This window comes from Otolemur garnettii, unplaced genomic scaffold (genome assembly GCF_000181295.1).
Source record: "Otolemur garnettii isolate 467f Iridium unplaced genomic scaffold, OtoGar3 scaffold00126, whole genome shotgun sequence".
NCBI lineage: Eukaryota > Metazoa > Chordata > Mammalia > Primates > Galagidae > Otolemur > Otolemur garnettii.
Window position 1 is genome coordinate 4711376 of NW_003852521.1, and position 16716 is coordinate 4728091.

Consider the following 16716-nt stretch of genomic DNA (forward strand, 5'->3'; position numbering starts at 1 on the left):
TGCCTCTGCCTCCCAAGTAGCTGGGACCACAGGTGCCTGCCACAATGCCTGGCTATTTTTTTTTTTTTTTTGGTTGCAGCCATCATTGTTGTTTGGCGGCCCGGGCTAGGTTCGAACTCGCCACCTTAGGTGTATGTGGCTGGCGCCTTAGCCACTTGATCCACAGGCGCCAAACCAACAGGTAAGTTTCTTACAGAACCTCATACCTATGCATGTTTTACCCAAGTAAATTAGGCATATGCTTTTTAAAGCAATCATATAGGTTACACTTAGCAAATCTGTCCCTTTTGGACTTTAACTCCTGATGGTAGACATGTTTCCCTTCCTTTATGCAGGCAGCTTCTACCATCATCCCAGGGATCCCAGAGACACGAGACTGGGAAGTAGCAGAGAGGCCCGGCCTTTGGTGCAGAGCCAACTACAACCTTGGGGAGGTGACACCACCTCTGAGCCCCGGAGAGATTGCAAAATCAAGATATTAAAACTTCTCCACATGGTTATTATCAGAATTAAATTGGCTAGTTAAGCTGCTGACTAACAATAGGTACCCCATAAATGTTAGTTTCTCATTCCTGTTCCCAACGTAAGTAACGTGATCCAGGGCAAGTCTTCCAGGTCCTAAAGTGCTAATAAATGAAATATTAGGTGCCTTGAGTGTTGACTATTTATCTAAGGCCAGCCATTTTGAGATCCGTTTTTTGCCAATGGCTTATTTTTGCTATATCATCAAAGTATACAATATTCACACAATGATCACATTTCAAATATATGAGGAACTTGCGAAATTGAGACTTGTACCCCATCTTTGAGCATCACCTACCTCAGGAGATGCTGTGTTCAGTGAAGAAGTTCTAAGTGGCCTTGTGGGTACCTATCTTGCCCAGAAGTCACATCTTTGAGGCAGGCACAGGTGACAAAGTGATGCTGATGTGAATGGATCAGTCTTTCAAGACATTTGACAATTTCATAATCAGGAAGAGGAAGATTGGTCACATTCAAGCCCAGCATCTGGGACACGAGCTCTCTGAAGTCCACCAGCTGCAAGATCAAACAGAAACCCATCACCTGGGAGAAGAAAATGTGTCAGCTCCACTAGTGCTGAGCCAAATGCAACAACAACAAACTGTAGAAAACCCGGGTTTGCACGGAGTAGGCAAATTATTCACCCTCTTAGCCTTAGTTCTCTCATTTGTATGATACCAAATTACTTCCAAGTCCCTTCAGGTGCCAACCTTCAGAGATTTCAGAACCACTTTTCTGATGAGCCAATTAATGTGGGATTGGCTACTAAGTCGAGCATCCCGATAAAGCAATTATGAACGAGCCCCTGGCCTCACTCCATTTCCTCACCATATACCCACCACAGAGGGCTGCTCCGAAACTCTGATCAAATGAAAGTACAATGTATGTGCTCTGCAAACCAGGAAGTGCCGTACACAGGTTGGTGTGGTTGTGTCAGTGGAAAATAAGTGCTTACACATTGGAATTTTAGCTGGGTGATAACCTCTTAAACTCAGAAAAGAACAAACAGCAAGAAAGTGAGAACAGGCAAAAGCAGGAAGACTTCCAAATTATTATCAAAGCCCATCACACAGATTTCTGTCTCATAAGCTGTAACAGTGGACCACCCTGGAACTACCATCGTCTATCAGAAAAAGGAGAATCGGGGAACGGGGGCCCTGGTTGGATGTGCTCCGTGTCCCTTCACATTCTCATACCCGGTTTCGGTGCTTCTAGTCTAAGGCAGAGGCAGATGAATCAGGGATATCTAGCCAACACCTCACTAGAAGTGCCTTCCATGTTTGGAAAGGTGTACTCCAACTTGAAGATGGTTACGTCTAGGAGAATGGCGTCCAAACATTCCCACTCGGAGCACGTTTGCTTCCCAGACTCCTTTCCATGCAGTTTGGGAATGGTGACATTCCCCAAACTCCTTCCCATGCAGTTTAGGAATGGTGGCATTTTCTCCAGCTGCCATGGCCTGAATGTTTGAGCTCTCTCAAAATTCTTATGTTAAAACAGAATCACCAACATAGTATTAGTGGGCAAGGTTTTGAGGGTAATCATTAGATTACGAGGGTGGAGAGCCCACATGAATGGGATGAGTGCCATCATAACAGAGGCCTCAGAGAGCTGCCTGGTCCCTTCCCACCATATAAGACCACAGCAGGAAGGTGCTGGCTCTGAGCCAGAAAGCTGTCCTCACCAGACACCTTAATCTTGGACTTCCCATCCCCCAGAACTGTTAGGAATAAATTCATGTTCTTTCTAAGCCACACCCAGTCTGTAGTATTTTGTTTTAGCAGCCTGAATGGACTGAGACACCAACCTAGACCCCCTAACAAAAAAGCTTCCCTCAAACTTTTCCACCTTTTCGAATATGGCCGGAGCTCTTCATTCCTGAGAGGTTTTCTTTCTGAGAACACTCACTCTTATGGCTTGGCTTTCACCAATCTGCCTGACACATGAGCCAAAGCAGAGGCAGCCAATGGGGGAAAAAACCCAAGGATCAGAGTCCACTCTACGTCCTCTTGAGCTTTAGAAAGAGAGCAAGATGAAAGCCAAAGCAATAGAGGTCAGGCTGCCCGGTACATGTTTCTTTATGTCTGACCTCATGATGGGCTCACCAGATAAAATGCTCCTCCTTGCAACCAGCAACCAAATAAGTACTTTTTTTATGGCTTACATCTGTGCTTGGTTGGCTATCAAGTCTGGGTGCCACTGTTGCAGACTCGAGGCTATTTCCTGAAACTGATCTCCACTAGAGATAAAGCTTCTCTCCTAAGCTCTGATTAACATTTAAGGATCTGGGATGATGCAAACTTCAGAGGAAATCACTGGACATAATTAAAAACCCTGCCACGGCCAGATCCTGGTTTTTCACCAGATTTCCACTGCTTTGATAAGAATGTCTGTTTCTTTCCTACCATTCGTGCCATGAAAATGTGAGTAATTCAAAGGAGGGAGGGAGGTGAGGGAAAGGAAAAGCAGAGAGAGGGAAGGAGGGAGGGTGGTGGGGTCTTGGTGTGTGCCCACCTTTGGGGGGCAAGACCCAATTGTAAGAGGGACTTTACCTAACAAATGCAATCAGTGTAACCAGGTTTCTTGTACCCTCAATGAATCCCCAACAATTAAAAAAAAAAAGAAAAGAAAATGTGAGTAATTTTCCCGAGTGGAGTAAATCTTAATGGCTACTTAAGAGCCAAAAAGATGTCAGAGGGCGAGAAGATACGTTGAAATGATACAGAAAGCTTTGAAAAGTGATTTTGAAGAAATGTATGGCCATTGCTTGATTCGGGAGCACATATACTAAAATTGGAATGATCCAGAGAAGATCAGCATGGCCCCTGGGAAAGAGTGACATGCAAATCCATGAAGAGTCCACTTTTTTTTTTTTAAAGGCAATGCATGAATCATTATCAAGCTTTTTACATTGTCCTGTAATTTCTTAAACAAGAAGGTTTTGTCAGCAGATTTCTACCCACCTGCTTTTCTCTCTTTTCTGCTTCTTCCAGAGATTTTTTCAGTGTCTTCATTTCCCTGGTTACCACGTCTAACATGTTTCTGGCCCTTTCCTGATTCTCCTTAGCCTCGTGTTCTGTAGTATCCAGTTCTGACTGGATAGATTTTATCTTTTTCTCAGCTTTCTCCTTCATCTTCTCCAGCTTGTCTCTGGATTTATTTAGATCTTCAATGGCTTTGGTCTGTTCCAAAGTTTTAATCTGAAAAGTGAAGAGAATGCTGAAATTTATTTATTTATTTATTTATTTATTAAAGAAGATTATATAAGCAAGACAAATCAGAAGTCATTAGCATTCACTAAAGAACAGAATTCAACCCAAATAGTTAGACAGACTTTACGAAGCATATGTGCTGGACAAACGTGTCTGAAGATATTATAATTTATAAGCAACAATCACAGAGAGCTCTCCTTTGGAAAATCGATGAGAGCGCAGGATTCTCAAGTTAGATATTAAAATTAAGCCTTCTGGTTCCCACACACTCTTCCACGCTCCATCGGCAAAAGTAACTTGCATTTTCAGCTGCTACCAATGGGACACCCCTGCAATGTAAAGATTAGGAAGAGTTAAAAGCCTCCTCTTCTCACAACGTATCCTAGGGAAGCCCCACCTAAAATCCCTTTACCAAATCTTCCTGACTGTTGTGAAGAAAACATACACTGGCAGTTTTCAGAAGAGGCGTCTTCTGACTCTTCCATTGAGCATGGAGGCAGAAGGCGGCAACCACATTCCACAGCAAACAAAGAAGGGGAGAGGCGGCTGCCTCCAAGGTGCTGTGCCAAGATCTTTTTTGTTTGTTTGTGGGGTTTTGTTTTGTTGTTTGAGACAAGGTCTCCCTCTGTCACCGAAGCTAGAGTGTAGTAGCATCATCACAGCTCACTGCAACCTCAAACTCCTGGGCTCAGGAGATCCTTCTGCCTCAGCATCCTTAGGAGCTGGGACTATAGGCACCCACCACCACACGTGGCTAATTTGTTTTCTTATTTCTTGTAGAGATCAGGTCTTGCTATGTTCTTGCCTGGGCTGATCTCAAAGTCCTGGCCTCAAGTGGTCCTCCCACCTTGACTTCCCAAACTGCTGAGATTACGGGTATGAGTCATTGTCTGTCCAGGATCTTAAAGGCAAAACACAGATGATCCTGTGGTGTGCGGCACATTTTTTTTATTAGCTTATTATTTAAGATTATACCGGCTGCTTACAAAATAATTTAAGTAATAAAGGAATAAAATTCTGATCCCTACTACAACATGGATGAACTTTGACAACATACTAAATGAAACAAGCCAGATACACACAAAATAAAATATTGTATAATTTCACTGATGTGAGCTACCTGGACTATAACACGCACAGAAATAGCATGTAGAAAAGAAGTCACCAGAGGCTGTGGACAAAGGAGAATGGGAGCCACTTTTGATGAATACAGAGTTTCAGTCTGGGCTGATGAGAAAATTTTGGAAATGAATAGCGGTGCTGGTTGCATAACATTGTAAATGTACCTAATGCCACTCAATTGCACACTTTACAATGGTTACGATGTTAGATATTATGTTCTATTTGTTTTATCACAATATAAAAAGAATTTGAAGCAGCTTCCCACAGACACAATTTTTTTAATGATCATTAAAAATACAAATGAGCTACCACTTAATATCCACCATAATGGCAAAAATTCAAAAGACAGACAATTCCAACTGTTAGCAAGGACGTAGAGAAGCTGGAACTCTCACACCCCAGGGATGGGAATGTAAAATGTTACAGGTGATGCGGAAAACAATTCTCCAGTTTTCCAAATGTTAAACAGAGTTGCCATATGACCCAGTAATTTCATCCCTGGGTATACCACCAAGAGCATTTAAAATTTATGTCTACAGGAAATGTTCCCAGAAGGAGGTTGACAATCACCAAAAAGTGGGAACACTCCAAATGTCCATCAATTGATGGACGGAAAACTAAAACGTGGTATAGTCATACAAAGGAACGTTCCTCAGCAGTGGTAGAGAAATGGAGTAGTACAACTTGCTACAACCTGGAGGAACCTGGAAAACATCACTCCGATCGCGGAAGCCAATTGCAAAAGACCACATACTTCATAATTCCTTTGTATAACATATCCAGAAAAGCCAGGGACTGGTGGGAGGGTGGAAGGGGAAGTAACTACTTATGGGTACAGGGTTTCTTTGAATGGGTTGTAAAACTGTTTTGAAATAAATAGTGAAGTTGTTTGCACAACTCTGTGACTATACTAAAAACCAGTTGATTGTATACTTTTAAAAAGCAAATTTTATAATATGTGAACTGTAATGTGATAAGGCTGCCAGCCGAAGGTTCATTTACAAGGAAGCCCTTAATAAACCATCAAAACAAATGACCTTGAAATAAATAAGTAAACTTGCAAACATGGAATGAATAGACAAAGAGCAAAGGCCAGTAGGGCTCTGAACTTAGTTCTGAGCTTCCTAATAACTTAGACAAAGTACACTCTCAAAGGAAAAGCGTCACTCTGTGTTTTAATGTTGTGACCCAATCATTAAAAAATTAGGGTTGAAAGTAATAGCATAAAAGCTACTTATAATAAAATTGTAAGCGTCTGTTATCTCCTCCCTTCCCTCCCATCTCTTCTTCCCTAAGAATGAGGGAAACCTCTCCTTGTATCTATCCACTCTGTCCTATTGCTCCCAGGGCAGAATCTGGGTATAGGAAAGATTATCAGGAGTCCGGAAGGAAGCCAGGAAGGGAAGCCAAACTGACTTACATGACAAAGGGACCAGAAAGAAGTAGGAAGAGAAACATCGACCTTCTCATTTCAAGATTGTTCCTTTTTAAGCACTAAAGGAAGCAAGAAAAGCTTCATCTTTCTCTGCTGTGCCCTGTTTAATAAAAGAATTTGTTCCGTAAAATTTGGATTCAATCAAAAGGCCACAGTCAAGGGTCCAGAAGGCAACATGTGGCCCCACAGCCACAGGTTCCCAGCCTGGACTGGAATGGAACAAGAGGGGACCATGAGGAGGCCTGGGAGTTGGGTGGCAACGCAGTGGGAGAGAACGGGAAATGAGAACAGAGGCTTCTAGGGAAGGGAATCCTTCTCCGTATTTATTATTGAGTAATGATAACAAGGCTGACAAGAATCATTTAGTGGCACTGCTGATATTGATTGACAAAAGGGGTTTTCTTTTTTACTGCTTTTTTTCTTTTATTGGTACATAATAATTTACGTATTTATGGAGTGCATGTGAGTGTGTTACATGCATAGAATGTGTAATGATCAAGCCAGGGTCTTTGAGGTATCTATCACCTTGTGTGCTTATCATTTTTATGGAGTGGTATCATTTTAAGTCCTCTTGTCTAGTTACTTTGAAATATATAAATAATATTGTTGCTAAGTATAGTCACCTTAGTCTGGTATCAGATATTCATACTTATATTTTCTTCCTAATTCTATGTTCGTATCCGTAACCAACTTCTCTTCATGACCTCTTCCCCAACTGTCTCTTGTTTACCATTCTATTCTTTTTTTTTTTTTCTGAGACAGAGCCTCCAGCTGTCCCCCTGGGTAGAATGCTGTGGCATCACAGCTCACAGCAACCTCCAACTCCTGGGCTCAAGCGAGTCTCCTGCCTCTGCCTCCCAAGTAGCTGGGACCACAGGCGCCCGCCACAGCACCTGGCCATTTTTTGGTTGCAGCCATCATTGTTGTTTGGCAGGCCCAGGCTGGATTCGAACCCGCCACCTTAGGTATATGTGGCTGGCGCCTTAGCCGGTTGAGCCACAGGCGCTGAGCCTACCATTCTATTCTATACGTCCATGAGATCAAGATTTTTAGCTCCGATAGGTTAGCGAGAATGTGCCGTATTTGTCTTTCTGTGCCTGGCTAATTTCACTTAAAATTATAACCTCCATTTCCATCCATATTGCTGCAAATGATGTGATTTCATCTTTTATATGGCTGGATAGTATCTCTTTCTGCATATATACGACATTTCCTTTGTCCATTCCATTGACAAAAGTTTCGAGGTGGCTGTGACCACCATGGATTACATCTGGAGCTACTATCAGGGACTGAAATCCTAGGCTTGGGCTTGGGATGCACCTTCCTTGTGAGTATCCAAATCACAGCACAGACTGACCTAATCAACAACTCTGAAAATGCTCCTATCCCACTAGAATGTCAAAGCAATGGAAACAACTATTCTAAGATTGGGACCTGATGTGAAGGAGACAGGATGGCTTGGGCTATGGGTGTCCAGATACAAAATCAGATTTCTAATGTCTATGTGCCTTCACTAAATTGAGGAAGGCTGAGTCAAATACTTGCTAAACCCTAACCAGACACCAGTTTTTATTTACGACATCACACACAACTTAATTTCTTTAAAAGAATCAAATTTCTTTTGCTATTTTCTGAATGTTTGTGTCCCTTCTTCCCCCCCAAAACAAGTCACATGTTGAAATTCTATACCCCAAGATGTTGGTATTAAGAAGTGGGGCCTCTGGGTGGCACTTGTGGCTCAGTGGGTAGGGCACTGGCCCCATATCCTGAGGTTGGCAGGTTCAAACCCAGCCCTGGCCAAACTGCAACAAAAAAATAGCTGGGTATTGTGACGGGTGCCTATTGTCCCAGCTTCTCAGGAGGCTGAGGCAAGAGAATAGCCTAAGTCCAAGAGCTGGAAGTTGCTGTGAGCTGTTACGCCATGGTACTTTACCGAGGGGCCGACAAAGTAAAACTCTTTCTAAAAAAAAAAAAGAATGAGGCCTCTGGAAGGTGATTAGCTCAGGAGGGCAAAGCTTTCATGAACACAATTAATTTCCTTTTAAAAGATGCCCTGAGAGCTACCCTGCCTTTTCTATCACATAAAGATGCATCAAGAAGGGGCCACCCATGAACCAGGAAGCAAGCCTTCACCCAACATCAAATCTGCTAGAACCCTTATCTTGGACTTCCCCCACCTCCAGAACTATGAGAGATAAATTTCTGTTGTCTATAAGCCACCTGCGTTATGGTGTTTTGTTCTAGCAGACTTCATAGACTATGACAGGGCTGGGGAAACTGCAGCCACAAGGCCACGTGTGGCCTTCTAGGTCCTTAAGTGCATCCTTTTAACTGAATTCAGATTTTATAGAACAATTCCTCTTCTTTTTATTAGTACATTTTTGTTCATCTTTTCTATTTTAAATTTTAAAGTGAGCATATTTAAAATAGCCAAGAAGTAAATGTTACAACAAAATAATTCTCCCAGACTGACCAATGGCACTTAGAACATCAGTAAGCCATAAGGGAAAACTGAAGCTACTATGCTCATGATTCAATTCCAACTTCCCCTGCCTAACTTCCACCAGTACTGCTCCAGCCTGGCTGGCGAGAGTTTATGGGGATTGAGCGCACCAATCTGCTATCAGCTTTCAATAGTGGTACACTGGGTTTCTGTTTACACTGGAATTTGTGAATAGTTACACAGCCTGACAGTATTTCTTAATTCTGTCTCCTTAATGGCCCATCATGTCAAAAACCACCAGACAATACTAAAGGAAAAACACAGATTTTTTTTAGTTAGGATAGGGAATTGCAATATTATCTTGTTTCTGCTAAAAATAAGATGATTTTCTTGCTTTGTGATACTATAACAACAACATTAAAGAAATTCAATGCTCATCAGCATTATAACACTCATAAAGACCAGAAATGTTTTATATTAGAGGGAGAGATATGAAAGATTGTATTGCTGAAATTAAAAGACGAAAAGCAAAGAAAATTCTTTCAAGCAATAATGAGACCTGGAAATAATAGCACTAAAGCAAGTTATAAAGTAGCTCATACATGCTGGGGAAAAGGGAAGACATTCAGTGATGTAAAAATTGTGAAAGAATGCATTGTCGAAGTTGTTGGATGCTTAGACCCTGATAACGTTTCAAAATAAAAACCACTTCTTCCAGGAAAACCATAACTGATCAACAGTATGAGTTAGACTTTGACTTTACAGAACAACTTCATGCAATATTTCAAAAGGAAAACATATATTGTTCAATCTCTTTTGGATGAATCGTGATATGATTGACTCAGGACAGATTTTATACTTCATTTGAGTCATAACAGAAGATTTTCTTTGCTACAAAGAGTTGCTCTCTTTGAGCACTTTTGCAAACAGAATGCAGGGAATAGAACTTTTCAACAATTTTCAAGATAAATACCATGAAACTGCACTGAATTTGGTAAATTTAGTGAGTATATGTACACATGGTGCACCTTCCATGACAGGAAAACATGAAGGTTTTATTCCACAGATAAAAGAAACATTAACGGATCCAGATACTCTGGTTTCTTTTCAATGTATCTTGTGTCAGCAAAATTTCTGTGCTAAAGCCACTATTTTTAGTGATGCTCTGCCACAAGTTATAAGTATTGTTAACTATATTCATGCAAAGTTCAGCATAGTATGGTCAGTTTTATAACATGCTAAAGTTAAATGATGACATATTCAATGTGGATTTGCCATATCATTCTAAAGTGCATTGACTATTGCAGGTTCAGGTGTTAGCCAAAATTTTATCTGTGCAAGATCAGATAGTTAAATTTTATGAAGAAAAGAATCAGCAATGTGGATTTTTTTTTTTTTTTTTTTTGAGACAGAGGCTCACTCTGTTGCCTAGGCTAGAGCACTGTGGCATCAGCCTATCTCACAGAAACTTCAAACTCCTGGGCTTCAGCAATCATCCTGCCTCAGCCTCCCAAATAGCTGGCACATGCCACCTCACCCAGGTAATTTTTTCTATTTTTAATGGAGATAGAGTCTCATTCTTGCTCAGTCCAGTTTCAAGCTCTCGAGCTCAAGTAATCTTTTCACCTCGGCTTCCCAGAGTGTTAGGATTACAGGTGTGAGTCACCACATCCAGCCAGCAATGTGAATTATTGAAAGAAGATTTCTGTAATGCAACATTTCTAAGTGATATCATGTCAAATAATAATGATTTGAATATTTCTTTGCAAGGTAAAATTAAGTCTATATATGATATTTGGGGGGGGGGACTCCAAGCATTTCAAAAAAAGCTATCTGTTTTTCAAAACAGGATCAGGATGAACATTTTCTCAGTTAGCAATGGTCACCGATAAGCAGGATGATACATGTGAATCATTTGGATAATATGCAGTTGTTCTAGACCTATTAATTGGAGAACGCACAGAAAAGTTCATTGACTTTGAGAATCATGACATCACAATCAAATTAGCATTTCAGCCTCACCTGGTTGATATCACCAAGGCACCTGAAGAATAACAGGTAGAATTGACTGGGCTCTCAGTAGATGACATTTTTAAGTCATTATTTGATGCTAAGAAAGATCCAACTGAATTATGGAAAAATGTCATAGAACACACATGACTTTGGCAACATGCTCCAAAATGCTTTCTTGCTTCTTGATTTTCAAGCTCTTATTGCTTTGAATCTATGTTCTCCTACCCTACCCAACTTTTAAGTTCACAAATGAATGATACCCATCTAGAGCACCAACTGAAACTGCAGACCTCCATGCTGTAACCAAATATTCAAATACTTCCCAACAAAAGCCAGACATAACAAGGTCATTCAAGGATTAATTTTAAAATTAACAAATAGTTTTCAATTTTTGAAATTATTAAGTACATAGTAGTTATATTTTTAGAAAAATAATATATTTTTTAAGTATATCTAATTCACTTTTCTTGGATGCAGACTTATTTGATTACAGCTAAATTAATGCAGCCTTCTCACATGAAAAGATTCCCTACGCCTGGACATCTTTCTCCTCTAGCAAGGAGGCTGATCACAAATTTGCTTCAATAGTTTCATAGCTATTGAACTGGCTCCCTCCAGAGGATACAAAATCTCCTGGCAAACTGACAGCTGCTGTGGGACTTAAAATCAAGACAGCAAAAGAAATGCTGCAGCTTGAGAAATATGCAAAAGCTAAAATGCCAACAGCTGGGGGGAAAGGTTCTCAGTAAGCACTAGAGTCAACAAAATGGCACTTGTAGAGCAGTCATTTACAACATGGAGATGCCACCAAGAACAGGTCTACAAGGACCAACTGCAGTGGAAATAGATCACTGATGGATCACAAGTTATCATGGACTGTATACTAGATCCCAGTTCATCAGTGAATTATTAATGTTAATTCCTGAGAGTGGTGATTATATTGTGCTCATGCAGAAGAATGCCCTTGAGGCACATGGGGAAGTATTTAGGGGTGAAGTGTCAAGGTGTTTGCAACCTTTTCTCAAGTGGTTTGGCAAAAATAATATCAATCAATTGGCTGGACATTGTGGCTCACGCCTGTAATCCTACCACTCTGGGTGGCCAAGGCAGGTAGATGGCTTGAGCTCAGGCATTCGAGACTAGCCTAAGCAAGAGTGAGACCCCTATCTCTACAAAAAAAATAACTGGGAATTGTGGTAGGCAACTGTAATCCCAGCTACTCAGGTGGCTGAGGTAAGAGGATCTCTTTGAGGTTGCTATGAGCTATGACTCCATGGTACATTACCCAAACTCACTCTGTCACAAAAAGAAAAAAAATAAAATCTAAGAATTATAGTAATAATAAAATCAACACGTCTCCCTTTCTCTCTCTCTCCCCACCCCATCATTAGTCAAAATATAGTAATCAGTAAAATGTTAACAACCTATGTAAAAAGTAAAAGAATATCTACTATATTATTTTCACAGTTGCTCTATAGATTTGAAATTTTTCAAAACAAGAAGCTGGAAAAGAGGATATATTGATCATGGATCCTATTAATAGAAATTCTTGAATATATATGTTTATGTATTTACAAATTACACACATACACTGCTCAAAATAATCCACTCTGTAGACTATTGGAACATTTTACAAATTGAGACCATTACATTGATTAAATAAATATCAATTTTTTTAAAAAACAAAGTTACCTCCATTTAAAACAAAGAAATTCCCTTCACATGCCAACTATCTCACTGCTGCTGAGAAAATATGTGGCAAAACGGAAAGTTGTTGGAATTGGTATGTTGGATTCAAAACTTTGTGCTATTGGAAGAAGAGATATATTCAGTCCTTCTTTTCAGATTGAAAAAACATTTACTGTGGGATATCTACCAAAGGTGATGGAATACAGCTTGGAGAGCCACAAGCTCATGAAATCAAGTCCGAATGAGAAGGATTTATTGCTGAAAAATATGAAACTTTATCACAATCCTCAGAGCTGCCTGAATTCTTGCTGTCAGGAACCAAGAGTAAATAATGGAGTGCTGAGCCAAGCCACCAGGACACAACTGGGATCCAGCAGTGGTAACAAAGGCCTCAGCCTCCTATAGTCAAACCCAGCAGCAGATTCCTAGGAGTGGGAATAAGTGGGTTTCTTAATAATCCTAAGGGAAGTTCTCAGAACCAATCCAGAATTCAGTGAGAAACTATGTCTCTAATTTTTTTTCCAATGGGACAGAACTGGTCGTAAACAAGATTGATGTTACTACTCAGACTCTAGCAAGGATGGAGAATGTTCCAAGTGTGCTCCACTTTCAGTAAACATTGTGTCTACTGTCTGATTCCTAAGGGAATGAATTTTAAAATCTAGTGAACAATTCTCTGTCATGTTAAAAGAGCCAAAGTTCCTGAAAGGGAAGGTAATTAAATTTAAAATCTGGTGTGTTGGCTTCCCCAAAGGATCTAAATTCTCCAGCTGGAGGGCTTCAAGAAGTTGCATTGAAAACACCACCCAGGTGGAGCCAGGCTCTGCACAGGCTCCCTGAATGTGGAGGAACAACAAGTGGGAAAGTCTCCTGATGGCCCACATAGATGCTGTGGCCCTCCCTGAAGAGGACCACAAAGACTTAACTAAGTAGTAGAAATCATCAAGATGGCTGACTCAAAGCACCCAGCCCTCACCTCTTCCACACAGAAGGACCAAAACAACAAATAGATAACTACATGTTGAATACAGTCTCTAAGGGAGAATACTGGAATTCAGTAAAACACACACACTCTTTGAGGTGCAAACTCAAGATGGCAGCAGAGAGGGAAGTGAAGCAGCTGGCCACCACTGGCTCACAGCCAAGAGGGACACCCCACTGTAGGGAAAAGGTAAGTGGGACTCTCTCACAGTTCACATTCATACTGCCACACCTGCAATCCTAGTTACAGAAGAGCCTCACAGATCTAACAGGATCTAAGTCCAGTATGGGAAGTTGTCTGGAGTCTATAGCACTGCATTGCACCACAGAGAGAATTCACACTAATTTGCCCCCACTACTTGGGACCTGGGCTGCTACAGCATGGCACAATTTGGGGAACAGAGGCCATAAGAATGCAGCCTGCCCTGTACCCTCAAAACTCTGGGGGCCCACTGATATTCTACCACATCCATCTGAAGGGCTGACTATCACAACACCAGCTGGAACCCTACACTGAAGCCTAAACAGTGCTAAGAAATAGGCAGTTCAGTACAGCAGAGAGGCTTCCCCCAGGACAGAGGAGGCTCTCTTCAAAGCCTGAGAGCCATTCACTCAGGATCTATTGCCACTCTACTGGCAACATCTTCCCCTCCAGTGGGGGGCTGCCCCATGCCTGCATGTTACATCCAGGGGCTCAAGGACTAGCCAACATGTCTTCTTCTCCAGCAAAGCTGAGTCACAGCCTCCACAAACAGCCACAGCCTAGGATACTGAGGCACTTGCAGATACTTTAATATTGATTACAGCCAAAGAAATCATATGGAGCCTATATTACTGTGCCTACCCAGAAGCAAAGCCAAAGCACCCTATTCAAGCAACACCAAAGGACATATCTACAGAAAAAAAATTCTTTCCCTATGAAAGCTGTGCCATAAAAATAGAAGAAATGATTGTTATACCAGATGCACAGGTATTAACATAGGGAAACAATACACAAAAAAGCAATGAAACAGGACACCTCAAAAGAAACATAATAATTCTCTAGTAACAGTCCCCATAAAAAAGAACCTCTATGAAACGCCTAAAAAGGAATTCAAATGTTGATCAAAAAGGAAGCTCAGTGAGACACAAAAGTACACAGACAATTTAATAAAATCAGAAAAATAATTCATAATCTGAATGAGAAATTGAATGTAGACATATAAATAATATTTTAAAGGGGTCCAAACAGAAATTTTGGAAATGAAGAATTCCATGAATAAAATAAAAAGCACAACACTTTAATTAAAGACAATATCAAGCAGAAGAAAGAACTTCTAAATTTAAAAACAAGTATTTTAAAATAAGCCAGTTAGACAAAAAAGAAAAAAGAATAAAAATGAATGAGAAAAGTTTACATGACACATGTAACACCATTACATGAATAAATATTCACATGATGGAAGTCACAAAAGAAGAAGGGAAAGAGAAGAAATAGGGAAAGAGAAATAAAACTCATTTAATGAAATAACAGTTAAAAGCTTCCCAAGTCTTGGGACAGATATGGAAGTTCAAATATCTCCAAATATATTTAACCCAAAAAAAGTCCTCTCTGAGGCTCCTTATGGTCAAACTATCAAAACTCAAAGAAAAAAGAGAATTCCACAGACAACAAGAGAATTGCATCTAGTTTCCTATAAGGGAAAAATTCTCCTATAAGAATTGCATCTAGTCCCCATCAGAAAAACAGATATCTCAGTAGAAACTTTACAGGACAGGAGAGAATGGAATGATGGATTCAAAGTGCTGAAAGAAAAAAAAAATCTTCCAGCCAAGAATATTACATCCAGGAAAGTTATCCCTCATTAATGTAGGAGATAGAACGTCCTTCACAGACAAGTAAAAACTGAGGAGATTCATCACCACTAGATCCGTCTTATAGAAATTCTTAAAAGAATTACAAATTACCATCATGAAAACACATGAAAGTATCAAATTCACTGGTAAAGCAAACATACAAATTAGAAAGAAAAAGAACTCAAATGAAACCACAACAAACTACAGTGATAATAAGAGTGAAAGAAAGGAACAAAGGATATACAAAACATACAGAAAACAATTAACACTATGACAGGAACAAAGCCTCGCATATCAGTAATAAACTTGATGTAAACAGATTAAATTTTCCACTTAAAAGATATACAAGCACCAAGAACTTAAAATAAGAAAAAGGTAGTCTCTTCAATAACTGAAACTAGGAAACCGAAGAAGAATTAAACTAAACCCCTATCTCTCACCATTTCCAAAAATCAAATAAAAATGGATTAAAGACTTAAATCTAAGATGTGAAACAACTAAAAGAAAACATTGGGGAGATGCTCTCGGACACTGGTCTGATCTGGGCAAAGATTTTTTTTTGCGTAAGACCTCAAAGACACAAGCAACCACATAAAAAGGAAGAGCAAATAAGCCAGTGAGATGACATTAAGCACAAAATCTCCTGCAGAGTCAAGGAAACAATCAATGAAGTCAAGAGACAATCTACAGAACAGGAGAAAATATTTGCAAATTATCCATCTGACAGGGGATTCATAACCAGAATATAAAAGGAGCTCAAATAACTTAATAGCAAATCAAACAATCTAATTTAAAAGTGGGCAAAAAAAAAAACCTGTGGCTTAAGTGGCTAAGGTGCCAGCCACATACACCTGAGCTGGCTGGTTTGAATCCAGTCCAGGCCCACCAAACAACAATGATGGCTGCAACCAAAAAATAGCCAGGCATTGTGGTGGGTGCCTGTGGTCCCAGCTACTTGGGAGGAGGAGGCAGGAGACTCGCTTGAGCCTAGGAGTTGGAGGTTGCTGTGAGCTGTAATGCCATGGCATTGTAACCCAGGGGTACAGCTTGAGGTTCTGTCTCAAAAAAACAAAAACAAACAAACAAACAAAGGGCAAAAAATCTGAATAGACATTTCTCAAAAGAAGACATACAGGCTCGGCGCCTATGGCTCAAGTGGCTAAGGCACCAGCCACATATACCTAAGGGGGCGGTTCCAATCCAGCCCGGGCCTGCCAAACAACAATGATGGCTGCAACTAAAAAATAGCCAGGCGTTGTGGTGGGCTCCTGTGGTCCCAGCTACTTGGGAGGCTGAGGCAGGAGACTTGCTTGAGCTGTGATGCCAAGAGGTTACTGTGAGCTGTGATGCCATGGCACTCTACCCAGGGGGATAGCTTGAGGAGTTGGAGTTGGAGTTGGAGGTTACTGTGAGTTGTGATGCCATGGCACTCTACCCAGGGGGATAGCTTGAGGCTCTGTCTC

At 40.6% G+C, this 16716-nt stretch overlaps 1 protein-coding gene and 1 non-coding gene across 2 annotated transcripts in view; one reads left to right on the forward strand and one right to left on the reverse strand.

The window, feature by feature from the left end:
* Positions 1 to 16716, reverse strand: part of CCDC170 (coiled-coil domain containing 170) — a 102964-nt gene that overhangs the window by 7776 nt on the left and 78472 nt on the right. The window contains exons 10-11 of the mRNA XM_012810109.2: positions 3486 to 3722; positions 821 to 1038 (exon numbers count right to left, since the gene is read on the reverse strand). Of these exons, the coding sequence (XP_012665563.2) occupies positions 838 to 1038; positions 3486 to 3722 (438 nt within the window). The 3' untranslated portion in view covers positions 821 to 837. The remainder of the gene's footprint in view (positions 1 to 820; positions 1039 to 3485; positions 3723 to 16716) is intronic.
* Positions 3286 to 3392, forward strand: LOC111727830. The gene has a single exon (XR_002775286.1). It is a non-coding gene; the product is annotated as a U6 spliceosomal RNA (small nuclear RNA).